Source organism: Hypomesus transpacificus, chromosome 2 (assembly GCF_021917145.1).
Source record: "Hypomesus transpacificus isolate Combined female chromosome 2, fHypTra1, whole genome shotgun sequence".
NCBI classification, from domain to species: Eukaryota; Metazoa; Chordata; class Actinopteri; order Osmeriformes; family Osmeridae; genus Hypomesus; species Hypomesus transpacificus.
The window spans coordinates 700,240-713,839 of NC_061061.1; the positions used below are offsets into that span (position 1 = coordinate 700,240).

The window sequence follows — 13,600 nt, forward strand, 5'->3', positions numbered from 1 at the left end:
ATGCACTGTGGGGGTAGGGTAATGCACTGTGGGGGTAGGGGTAGGGTAATGCACTGTGGGGGTAGGGGTAGGGTAATACACTGTGGGGGTAGGGTAATGCACTGTGGGGGTAGGGTAATGCACTGTGGGGGTAGGGGTAGTGTAATGCACTGTGGGGGTAGGGGTAGGGTAATGCACTGTGGGGGTAGGGGTAGGGTAATACACTGTGGGGGTAGGGTAATGCACTGTGGGGCTAGGGTAATGCACTGTGGGGGTAGGGTAATGCACTGTGGGGGTAGGGGTAGGGTAATACACTGTGGGGGTAGGGGTAATGCACTGTGGGGGTAGGGTAATGCACTGTGGGGGTAGGGGTAGGGTAATGCACTGTTGGGGTAGGGGTAATGCACTGTGGGGGTAGGGGTAATGCACTGTGGGGGTAGGGGTAGGGTAATGCACTGTGGGGGTAGGGGTAATGCACTGTGGGGGTAGGGGTAGGGTAATGCACTGTGGGGGTAGGGGTAGGGTAATGCACTGTGGGGGTAGGGTAATGCACTGTGGGGGTAGGGGTAGGGTAATACACTGTGGGGGTAGGGTAATGCACTGTGGGGGTAGGGGTAGGGTAATACACTGTGGGGGTAGGGGTAGGGTAATACACTGTGGGGGTAGGGGTAATGCACTGTGGGGGTAGGGTAATGCACTGTGGGGGTAGGGGTAGGGTAATACACTGTGGGGGTAGTGTAATGCACTGTGGGGGTAGGGTAATGCACTGTGGGGGTAGGGGTAGGGTAATACACTGTGGGGGTAGGGTAATGCACTGTGGGGGTAGGGGTAGGGTAATGCACTGTAGGGGTAGGGTAATGCACTGTGGGGGTAAAAGTGTAATGGACGCTGTTGGAATTCAACCGGGAAAGTGTCTGGGATCCAGAGTGGTTCTTCACACCATCTGAGTTAGGATCCTATAAAGTATATGACGTTAGCTTTTTTTTACGATTCAGTAATCACAATCATCTATATTTTGACGAGTGTGTTAAGACCAGGGCCATAACTTCTTATGAGGTACCCGAAGTTTGGATAGGGTTAGGGTTAGGGTTAGACACACAAACACAACTTTGTCCTCTTCTAAATGATGAAACGTTCCAGAGCGATGATCGTGCTGGGTGGCTCTCCCTCAGTCAGTCTGGTTACTAGTCAGCATGGTTACCAGTCAGCATGGTTACCAGTCAGTTACCAGTCAGCATGGTTACCAGTCAGCATGGTTACCAGTCAGTTACCAGTCAGCATGGTTACCAGTCAGCCTGGTTACCAGTCAGCCTGGTTACCAGTCAGTTACCAGTCAGCATGGTTACCAGTCAGCATGGTTACCAGTCAGCCTGGTTAACAGTCAGCCTGGTTACCAGTCAGCCTGGTTACCAGTCAGCATGGTTACCAGTCAGCCTGGTTAACGGTCAGCCTGGTTACCAGTCAGCCTGGTTAACAGTCAGCCTGGTTACCAGTCAGTTACCAGTCAGCATGGTTACCAGTCAGCATGGTTACCAGTCAGCCTGGTTACCAGTCAGCCTGGTTACCAGTCAGCATGGTTACCATCAGCCTGGTTACCAGTCAGCCTGGTTACCAGTCAGCCTGGTTACCAGTCAGCATGGTTACCAGTCAGCCTGGTTAACAGGGGAAAGTAGGAGAGGGTGGGAGGAGAAGAGATGGAGAGCGCTGTCTAAGAATTTTTTGTCAGGAAGATGAAAGGTGTTATTTACAGTCTGCTGTACGATGAGAAACGTCTGTTTGTGTTTTCCAGTTAGGTCCATGTCGGCATCTCCCACTCACTGGGACACGCCATTTGCTTTTATTTCTGTCTCTGTTTTTTTGGACCTTTGCAGTGATAGATGTTCACAACCACTCTCTTCAAACACCTCCCCACAACCACTTCACACACATTTAAACACACACACACGCACTAAACTCACACACACTCACACACACAAACACACTCACAAACACACTCACTCACTCACAAACATACACAGTACTGTAATTCAGGACTGCCTTGGAGGAAGAAGCCCTTCTCTTTTTGTTAGAGTTCTTCAGTTGCATGTAGTCTCTGTAGATGTTCTCACAACAATCACAGACAGAAGGAATTTGAAGTTTAGTGACAATACTGGAGGGAGACTTCACATCATCAACAACAGGAGCTGTTCAATGTTGTTTTCATCAGAGTTTTATTTCAGCTTTCACAGAAGTAATACAATCTGATACTAATAATCATTATGAATGATGATGAACTGATCAGTTGAGTATCACAATCCACAATATGAATGCATATGTTGCGTATACCTTCTCTCAAGGATAATATGTTGTGTGAAACAAACAGACTTGTGTGCAGAACCAGACAGACGTGTATGAGAGGTTGTCATGTAGCTGAAACCAGACGTAGCATTATTTGTATAAATGATTGACGTTGATTTTTCTAATCTAGATTGATAAAATGGTGTCTTACAAACGGGAAGTGTGCAACATTTCAGGCCCTGTAGCAAACATGAACGATTACTGAGCAGTTGTATGTGTGGTCGACATCATGAGAGGTTTAAGGATTATTGCTTATTGAATCTCAGTATGTCACTGTGCCCTTATTGTGGAATCTGATAAAGTTCCTCTCAAATTTCCTTCTAACAAACTGATACCTCGGCCCAAGTATAAACACCAGATCATGATATTATGCTCATGTTATTCATATTTCAATCTGTGAAGTCAAACTGAATGTGAGCTTACAAGATCAACATCAAGCTTTCCATGCAGAAACCTGTACAATACACACACGCACACGAACACAAATACAGTCATATATGTGATCAGAATGTGGGAACTGCAGACATGACAAACCAACAGAGAGATGCTTCATTCCCAGCTGTGTGGGCAGAACAAGATTGTCTATTAGATAACGACTGTATTTCATTTGAAACAGTTAAGCTATCGAATGGGTAACTTTGGTCGAACATCGGGTCAGGACTTTAACTGAGCTCCAACAAATCCACCCCTACATCTTTTCTGGATTTCATTCTGGACTCAGTTCTCTACAAACAAAAACATTGATTTGAAGACTCTTTCCCTTCATTACAACCACAACCACTCGTTCCAGTGCCTTTCTAGAGTTCCATTATAGAACACAAATAGAGAATACTAAATCTTAATACTGTTTCTTTTCTCTACATCAAATACGTCTCTCCCAGAAGACTTCTGCTTTCTCTCACAAATGCCAGGGAACACAAAACAGGATGAAACGGATTCAAACCACATGTAATCTGACCAGGGGCTCTAAAGGATTACACAAGCCTCTGAATCATGATCAGGCTTCCATCTTGAATCGATCCTCTTCAGTGTCACCCACAGGGTCACCCACAGGGTCAGAGTTCATTCGCAGGTCAAGGGTCAAACTCAGAGCAGTCGACCTGGTACCTTTCAGCCCTCCCAGTAGAACCTCCCGGTAGAACCTCCCGGTTCTCCCCTAGCAGAACGTCTGACCCCAAACTGCCCCTCAGGAAGGTCCAGCCGTAACACGTTCTGCCGGTCAGACGTGTCTTCTTCCGCCTCCCTCCATCCTCCCGTTCTCCTTGGACAGTTCCGTTGGGTCGTTTATTGCAGCAATCCTCCAGTTCTCTCAGAGCATCACCCAGAATGCATAGCAGCATCACCCCTCCTCCTTCCTCAGCCTGACTGGGTCCAGCGCAGGCTGCCGCAGGTGGGGTTTAGTCTCCTCGTGGTTCCCCTGCGCCCCCCCCCCCCCCCCCCCCCCCCACGGCGACCGGCTAGGTCACAGGACTGGGTCTGGTGGTGAGGCTGGGCGCTGTGGTAACCCGGTGTTGCCCCTTCTTCTTCTTGCCCCCTCCTCTTGCCCCCTCCCTCTCACCCTGCCCCCCTTCCTTCCGGCCGCCAGGCTCCTTCTCTTTCTTCTTCTGCTCCCCACTTCTCTCTCCTTTCTTCTTCTGCTCCCCACTTCTCTCTCCTTTCTTCTTACGCTCTGAGAGGGGGAAACAACAAACAGGATTTCACAACGTGAGCGTGTCCAGAGACAAACGTCTGGGTTTTTATCAATTATTAATGTAATTATTGTGGTGGTCATTAGAATTCCCCTTATTGGGAGGCCTGAGTTTGAATCCAGCTCAGACCATCTTCCTATATTTACCTGTCTATCCAATTAAAGTAAAAAATGCCCTAAAAATATATTTTTCTCAGAATTCTCTTATTATGAGGCTTTTAACAAACCATATCTAAACTTTCTTGTTTTCAATACTAAGAGTGAAGCACACAGCCGACAGGCAGCCCCGACAGGCAGCGCCGACAAGCAGCCCCGACACACAGCAGAGCCTGATCGACCGTAACTCCAGACCGGAAAATAAAGATCCAGCATCGGCAACAAAGCCTGAATCAGACAAGTCCTAGCAACCAAACATGCCGCGGCTGACAGAACATTAGAGCACATGTAAACATCTGGAGTTGACTGAGGTAAACTCGACCCCCTCCTCTCCTAGCTCCTGCTTCTCTAGTGCTTGTCACTCATCCTAAGTGTGTAATTGCTCTCTAAAAACAAACAGCCATTAGAAGAGCGTTCCATGTAGGCTACGCTGGATGAAGGGAAAAAAACCCTGTTCAGCAGAGATTGGACTGAAGCAAGCGCACTGTTGAAGAGGGCTACCTACGTCTTAGCGCACTGTTGAAGAGGGCTACCTACGTCTTAGCGCACTGTTGAAGAGGGCTACCTACGTCTTAGCCCCCCTCACATGGCTAGTTCCAACTCCGTCCATGAAAGCATGTTGTTCTGTGTGAGCACCAACAAGTTACATGGGCCACTCTTTGATGCTAATTGCACCCAAACCGCTAGCAAAATGAGATAAACATTTCCGAGCGCTAATGATGGCAGTGGTGGATGGGAGGGCTGACTGCTAAAAGGGAACGTCTGTTAGTGTCAGGTGGCAGACAGTGACTGTTTACGTAGGGTTGATGAGGAGCAGCCAGACTCCTAGATGTTTACTATGAACGTTGTGTTGCCAGAATCAGTGTCCCTGGCAACAGAGTCAACACCAGAGGGAGGGCTGGAAAGCCTTGGCTGGATGTTGGACTGCAGGGACACATGTTTTCGACACTTGGGACACTTGTTTTGGAGCCTACGTGTGTATGTTCACCAGAGGCCTGTTCCATAAATCGAGTTTACCGAATAAGCCAGACTTATGTCAGTTAGTCGGACCCATTTCTAGTTCATTCGGTTCCATAAAGCTAGCTCAACGTAGTTCAAACTCGTTTGCCTTTCTTGTGTTGTGGCGGCTCGTTAAGAAAGGGCGCTTAGGCGCCGCCCCCATTAAAATTCCAGAAAAATAAATCTATGCTTTAACACAAAAATAATATAAAAATAAAATAGTTTACTCATACGATGTGCTGGCTGGTAGTAATCGCCTCAGCATTTACTAAAAATTGGTTTTAATCAGTAATGTAAAAACAAGATGTTTCATGCGGTTCCATGGGTGAAGGACACTGGATAAATGAATAGGTCCCGCCGGCATGAATGAAGTCGAACACACCTTTTGTAAGTCCTCAAACTTTCAGCAAGCATGTGACCTAAAGCTGGTCTCAATTGGTTTCTTGGTTTCTTGAAGATTCTCCTCAGAGCTTCCCTGGCGAATCAGAATTGGATATTGAGGATGTTGTTTTATCCAATCTGATTGATTCTCGAATCTCAACACCTGTCATTCAACTTCACGCTCTTGGCCGCAGGCAATACCGTCACTCCGCCAAAACCTTGCAAGCTGACGATCACACAAATCACTTTCATACAGATAATGGCAGCAGTTAAACCAAATTCTGTAATTGATTTACAAAAAAGAACGTTCTCAAGGCGTTCGCTGGAAGAAGCAAAAAGAGGATAAAGCAGGGCCGTAATCATCATATATATTGAGGGGGACACATCCCCCCCAATATTCAAATCTGGTCAAAATGTCCCCCCCAATATACCAATATATTGACATAAAATAAAAAATAAATGTGCTAAGCTATGAGAGGCAACCACGCAGCTCTCTCGCAATTATCATAAAAATTGTCATCATATTCATGACTAAACGTAAACTGTTTTCAGAGGGGGACCCTAACCCTCCCCAGCAGACTGCCATGTTGACTCCATGGCTACGGCCTCGGGGTCAAGGATATCGGACCATTGGGACCAACACCATTTACAAATCCAGCAGCAGGCCAGTGACCGAGGACGAAGCTACAACCAGGGCTTCACTTGCTCTTGTTACGCCAAACGGAGTTGGCTGGCTGGATGTGATGTTTGCAATGCCTGTTTTTGCTTTCCCTGTCTTTTATTTCAAAGTGTCGGCACTGAGATTTTGTGGCCAACAACAATAGTGACTCTGACTGAGTATATATACTATTACAATTGGGTTCTATTGAATTATTTAGCTGTTTCTTATTGGACGAGAGATGTTCCATGAGTTGGAATACCCCAGGACATCCCAACTCTGACTTTTCACAGCTGATCATAAATCACTCCGCAATGAAACATTCTATAGCGCGTTGATACAATTAAGCGATAACCGTTAACTCAAAGTTCTTATCATTCCAAAAAGTGAGTAGTACGCCTATCGGAAAACAAATATGGAGATCGATTTTCCCAAATAACGTTTGATTTAATCTATGAATCGTCTGAGGATGAGAAACAAGATAGGCCTACATTCAAGCAGGAGGAGAGCGCATCTGTGTCCAGGTGTGTCTCCTTCAGCGCAGAAGATCTGGTCTCAATAGAAAGGAGCCGACACGAAGCTAATACAGTGAAGCAAACGTTGTGGGTCGTTAACTGTTTTAAAACATGGCTAAGTGAACGGAAGATCCAGATCAATCTAAAAACCATCACAAAATCTGAATATGGTGCAATACTCCGGGACTTTATGCAACCATTAGAACAACCAAAGGAGAGCTGTAGCTACAGCATCAGCAGCTACGCTGGACTTCGGGCAGGGCTTGATCGTTACATTTATGATCCCGCCTCGGCCGAATGTGGAATATGATGCAGGACACAGAATTTACAGCTGCCAACAACGTCTTCAAGGGTGTCCTCAAACAAATGCAAAAGGCTGGAAGGGAGTCAGCACATCACCCACTGATTTCATCAGCGGACCAGGCCATCCTTAAGGGCTCTGATGCACTCCATCCATCTAACCCCAGAAGCCTGTTAAACAAGGTTTGGTTCGACATCCAGTTACACTTCGGCCGCACAGGGAGTGAAGGCAATAGACACCTGAAGGCTGCCTCATTCGTGCAAAAAAATGATGAGAACGGCTGCCGACATTTTACAATGTTGTTCAAGGAGGAAACTAAGAATCATAAAGACCCCATGGAGAGGGCCAAGGAAAACCAAAGGGGAGCCCAGAGGAGCCCAGAGGAACCCAGAGGAACCCAGAGGAGCCCAGAGGAGCCCAGAGGAACCCAGAGGAACCCAGAGGAACCCAGAGGAGCCCAGAGGAGCCCAGAGGAACCCAGAGGAGCCCAGAGGAACCCAGAGGAACCCAGAGGAGCCCAGAGGAGCCCAGAGGAGCCCAGAGGAACCCAGAGGAGCGGAGAGGAGTGGAGAGGAGCCAAGGGCTTTTGAGACTTTCTGTTTCTAAGATCCGCAGAGAAGCCTCAGTGTCGTGTCGACGTTTAGATTCAATATCGGGTTGTATTTAGCGGACGCTTTTATCCAAAGTCCATTAGCACAAGTAGAAAGTAGGCAATGTAGTGTAACTAAGTAGGTGTCATGTTTTGAGGTCAGTGACGTTGAGGTGCTTTGTTGTTGTGCTGTGTGTGCTGTTGTCGATGTCTTTATTAATATCATAGCCGTCTGCTACGGTCTGACGATTGCTGTAGGCCCACAATGACTTCACGAAAAGGACCAATCAACTAAACATGGGCCTGTCTATCTACAGCAGAGCAACAAGGGTCGGTTATGTCAGGGGTCAGTGTCAATAACTCTTACAGTATTTCAGTTAACGACAACGTGCTCTCTGACCTCTTATTGCTCTCACTCTATCCAGCCCAAACACCGACACTTGACATAAGCAATCACACGTCGAGCAAAGCTGCTTGTGAAGACACTGGAAGGAGTAAGGCAGAGCGCGGCCAAATCTCCACTATGCGTGAGATCTGCAGACCAGTAAATCAGCGGTTATACAAGCACTGCCCCCTGTGTTCTCTGCAGCAGTTACCGGGTGAACGTTCCAGCTGCTGCTGCTGGGCTTGCAGCGTGCTGAAGCAGCACATGGAGAGGAAAAGGCCGGTGAAAACAAAGGGGTATGCCAGAGTGAGGATGACACGGTACACAACACACAGAAGTTCATCCACCAGAGAACACCGTTTATCTGTGCGCCTTGGCCGGAGAGCGTTTTCCCGTCTTCATAACAGCTTCATGTCTTGGAATAGCGGGGAGCCGGGGGAGCTAGCCAGTTTACAGATCGAATCTCTCAAAACCCGATCCAGACCGATAGCTAACTACATCAGGATTCATTTCGGGAGTCTCAATCCCGCTTCTCACCAACCCCCCCTCCCCCCCCCCGCCCCTCCCCCCTCCCCCTCCCCCCCCCCCCCCCCCTCCCCCCAGGCTGGTGGTGTCAGCCGTGCTGTATACGGCCCCTCGTCTCTCCCTGTGACCCAGCAGCACTCAGTATGCTGTCCTGGCAGCCTGTGAAGAACTTTTATGGGCCAGTTTATAATATTTCACTGTTAATTATTCTTCTGAATCCGTGGTGGAAATTCTTTCCAGCATGCAGGCGTCACGCAGTGGAAATATGCGTCTCATTTCTCAAACAGAGATGTCAAACCTTACCCCCCCCACACACACACTCCACTTCACTAAAGAATCACAAGCCAGCCTTTTCTTTGGGCTTCTCTCTCTATATATTATATCTAAAGATATCAAAAGATATCATATCAATATTTCTGGGAAAGAAATTGGACTCTGTACCCTTGAAGCTTTCTTAGGTTTTGTACAGTGAGTGACCCTTGCGTTTCAAATGATCTGTTGCTTAGTTCAGTATTGTAAATACTGAAAGAACTAGATCTGTTCTCTGGAGTTACCCAACACGCTGTTCCTCAGCCCTCTAGCCCGGCTGTTCCTTAGCCCTCCAGCCCGGCTGTTCCTCAGCCCTCCCGTCCGGCTGTTCCTCAGCCCTCCCGCCCGGCTGTTCCTCAGCCCTCTAGCCCGGCTGTTCCTCAGCCCTCCAGCCCGGCTGTTCCTCAGCCCTCTAGCCCGGCTGTTCCTCAGCCCTCCAGCCCGGCTGTTCCTCAGCCCTCCATCCCGGCTGGGATCTGTTAAGCGTGCCTCTCTCTAATAAAGTTTGGGAGTATTGCTTGTTTACAACGGCCGTTAAAGAAGTCAAGCCTTCCAACTTTGGTTGAAAATGTACTTTAATTAGACAACCCAATAAAACAATATCATGGATTAGAGCGAGGACTTAGACTGTGCTAATGGGGAGATAAAACTCAGAGCCAAGCGACCGATCCCACTCCCACACCCTGACTAGCGGTATAAAAATGTTCCTTTAGCAGGTAATACCTCGAAGCTTGCTGTGTGTGTGTGTGTGGTGTGTGTGTGTGTGGTGAGGTTCTCTATATGCTCTGAATCTCAGCCTCGGGTCATAAAGTTCTGACAGGTCTTTTTTACTGCTAAGGCAGAAAATGTTGAAGTTCCTTTAAACCAACTGACTACAAGTAAACCCTCTGAAGTTGCCTCAGTCTCATTATGTCCTGGGTATCTGACCAGATTCCAGTATTTTAACAACTCAATCCTGGTCCAGAGGAGAATTAAGAATTCCTAACTATGTTGACTGAACATAGGAACTTTGCATCTTTCCACTTCCTGTCTCTGTTCATATCCTGCTGTGGGTGACGTGGGTCATGTGACGAGGGTGACGTGGGTCATGTGACGAGGGTGACGTGGGTCATGTGACGAGGGGGACGTGGGTCATGTGACGAGGGGGACGTGGGTCATGTGACGAGGGTGACGTGGGTCATGTGACGAAGGGGACGTGGGTCATGTGACGAGGGTGTGGAGAGTGTATCATGTGACGAGGGGGACGTGGGTCATGTGACGAGGGAGAGTGTATCATGTGACGAGGGGGACGTGGGTCATGTGACGAGGGAGAGTGTATCATGTGACGAGGGGGACGTGGGTCATGTGACGAGGGTGTGGAGAGTGTATCATGTGACGAGGGGGACGTGCGTCATGTGACGAGGGGGACGTGGGTCATGTGACGAGGGAGAGTGTATCATGTGACGAGGGGTACGTGGGTCATGTGACGAGGGAGAGTGTATCATGTGACGAGGGGGACGTGGGTCATGTGACGAGGGTGACGTGGGTCATGTGACGAGGGAGAGTGTATCATGTGACAAGGGTGACGTGGGTCATGTGACGAGGGTGACGTGGGTCATGTGACGAGGGGGACGTGGGTCACGTGACGAGGGAGAGTGTATCATGTGACGAGGGGGACGTGGGTCATGTGACGAGGGAGAGTGTATCATGTGACGAGGGGGACGTGTGTCATGTGACGAGGGAGAGTGTATCATGTGACGAGGGGGACGTGGGTCATGTGACGAGGGAGAGTGTATCATGTGATGAGGGTGACGTGGGTCATGTGACGAGGGAGACGTGGGTCATGTGACGAGGGAGACGTGGGTCATGTGACGAGGGAGTGTGTATCATGTGACGAGGGAGAGTGTATCATGTGACGAGGGTGTGACAGTTCTCACCTCCCTTCCCACAGGCTGTCCTCTGGACGACACACCTCCGTGTCTCCGTAGGGGGGGAGCAGGGCTGCAGGGAGGAGGGCGTGGAGGGCGTGGAGGGGGGCTCTGGGCTGGGCGTCTGGGCCTGCTCTCTCACACGGCTCTGGGTGCCCTTCTTGAAGCCACAGGTTTTTTCCTTCTTCATACAAGGCCCCCACGCGCTCCACTCTCCCTGCTCACACTCTGCAGGTGGAGACAGATGGACATATGGACTTTACTGTCAATACACACACAGATCATTTACTGTTGACAGATTAACAGATAGAAATAGACTTTACTGTTGACAGATTAACAGATGGAGATAGACTTTACTGTCAATAGACTAACAGATAGATATAGTTTACTGTTGATAGATAAATGTAGTTTACTGTTGAAAGATTATTCACAGATACAGAGGGATAATAGATAATACAGGATGTATGGATGGATATTAGATGACACAGGTGGATAATAGATCATACACATAGATAACAGAACATACAGATATAGAGGGGGAGGGGGGGAGGGTAGCCACGGGGAGAAGAGCAGCCAGGGGAAGGTTGGAGCAGGCAGGGTGAGTCAGCAACTGTCCCCACCACCACCACAACCACCATAACCACAGCACACTGTTTGTTTACTTATGACAGAGGCGTTTTCTAAAGAAAACTAACAAGGCATCATCAGCCAGCAGGCCTCCCTCCAGAGTTCAGCTCCATGGTTGAAACAAGAGAAACAAGACATAAACTCTCTCTCTCCTCCCTCTCTCCCTCCCTCTCTCTCTCCTTCCTCTTCCCCTCTTTCCTCCCTCCTCCCTCTCCCCCTCCCCCCTCCCCCTCTCTCCTCCCTCTTCCCCTCTCTCTCCTCCCTCTCCCCCTCTCTCCTCCCTCTCCCCCTCTCTCCTCCCTCCTCCTTCCCTCCCCCTCTCCTCCCTCTCCCCCTCTCTCCTCCCTCCCTCCTCCCTCCCTCCTCCCTCTCCCCCTCTCTCCTCCCTCCCTCTCTCCTCCCTCTCCCCCTCTCTCTCTCCTCCCTCCCTCTCTCCTCCCCCTCTCTCCTTTCACGATCCTTTCCATCCTCCCTCCTTCCTCTATCCATCCTCTCAGGCAGAGTCACAGGTCAGATCTTCAGCCACCACTTAAACACTGGCGTTCACCTCTAGTAGGCAGGGTCAGGAGTCAAAGCTGAGAGGTGACATGTCACTTACCTACACACTCCATGGTTCCGTTGGTGGTGCTCAGTCCCTCGGGGCAGTGAAGGAAGCACCGTCCTCTGTGAGAATACAAGCCCTCCTTACATTTTGTGCAAAAATTTCGATTGAAACACGCCTCACAGTTTTCTATTTTACATTCTGGAAGGAAGAGAGGAAAGAACACAAACAAGACAACAAAAACCAGACGTGAGTTTTGGAGAGAGATGAAGGAGGAGAGGCGTAGTCCTGGTGTGTGATGGTGTTCAGAGGCAGCATGGCATGTATCTGGAACAACACACATTTATAGGCACAATTTGTAGTCCCTGAGTTCACACAAGCAGTATATTTATCGTGAGCATCCATCCACCCTGAGGACGAATAGCCCCTGGACTGCTCCGAGCTGGGACCCAGTTTCCCTCAGGGAGCACAAGAATGTTACTAGATTTTTATCGCCTGTGAGAGATTTACTGGTGATAAAAAATTGGTATAGCGTGCTCAGGGGGTTTTCATGAATAACACTGATCTCTTAAAAGCCCAGCTCAGCATCTTCCTCATCCGATACAGCGAGAGGGCTGGGACGAGTGCAGGCCAAGAGGGAAGGAAAAATACAATTTGTCCATTTGTCCCCTTCAATATATCACTGCAAACATAACTAAGTCATTGCAATATTTATAGCATGCAAGGAAGGCACTTGTACAGATTATAAACACATATTAAGCGTTTTTTAAGTTGAACATAAATTTAACACATATATTAAGTGTTACAAAACATTGGTGTGTGTTCCCTGGGAAATGCTCTTGAGAAAATGTCCAAGTAATTGTGCCCCCCAAAGTTTAAATCCAATTTTTGTTGGTGGGGGCCTGGAAGGTGGGGGCTGGAAGGTGGGGGCTGGAAGGTGGGGGGGCTGGAAGGTGGGGGGGCTGGAAGGTGGAGGCTGGAAGGTGGAGGGCTGGAAGGTGGAGGGCTGGAAGGTGGAGGGGGCTGGAAGGTGGAGGGGGCTGGAAGGTGGGGGGCTGGAAGGTGGGGGCTGGAAGGTGGGGGCTGGAAGGTGGGGGCTGGAAGGTGGAGGGGGCTGGAAGGTGGAGGCTGGAAGGTGAGGGCTGGAAGGTGTAGGGGGCTGGAAGGTGGAGGGGGCTGGAAGGTGGGGGCTGGAAGGTGGGGGGCTGGAAGGTGGGGGCTGGAAGGTGGGGGCTGGAAGGTGGAGGGGGCTGGAAGGTGGAGGGCTGGAAGGTGGAGGGGGCTGGAAGGTGGAGGGGTGGAAGGTGGAGAGGGCTGGAAGGTGGAGGGGGCTGGAAGGTGGGGGGGGCTGGAAGGTGGGGGCTGGAAGGTGGGGGGCTGGAAGGTGGGGGCTGGAAGGTGGGGGGCTGGAAGGTGGAGGCTGGAAGGTGGAGGGCTGGAAGGTGGAGGGGGCTGGAAGGTGGAGGGAGCTGGAAGGTGGAGGCTGGAAGGTGGGGGGCTGGAAGGTGGGGAGGGCAAGGACTTCTCACACTTTGTTGTGTGCAATCTATAGACACAGACTAACCATTTTTCTTCAATCAATCCCTGAGATTACGATGAGATTAAGGAGAGATTACATAGAGGTTACATAGAGGGTAGATGCCCACACGTCTCCAGACTAATTTTATTGAAACAAGCAGCGTTGTACAAAGATGTGATGGATGT

The 13,600-nt window shown here is 49.5% G+C and overlaps 1 protein-coding gene across 1 annotated transcript; it reads right to left on the reverse strand.

Moving 5' to 3' along the window:
* Positions 1-828: 828 nt before the first annotated feature.
* On the reverse strand, positions 829-12,816 carry rspo1 (R-spondin 1). Its single transcript, XM_047032014.1, has 4 exons — positions 11,954-12,816; positions 10,738-10,956; positions 3,954-3,985; positions 829-3,920 (listed from the first exon to the last, which is right to left on the reverse strand). Exons 1-4 carry the CDS (start codon positions 12,237-12,239, stop codon positions 3,774-3,776), a joined length of 684 nt encoding a protein of 227 aa, XP_046887970.1. The 5' UTR covers positions 12,240-12,816; the 3' UTR covers positions 829-3,773.
* Between the last annotated feature and the right edge of the window lie 784 nt (positions 12,817-13,600).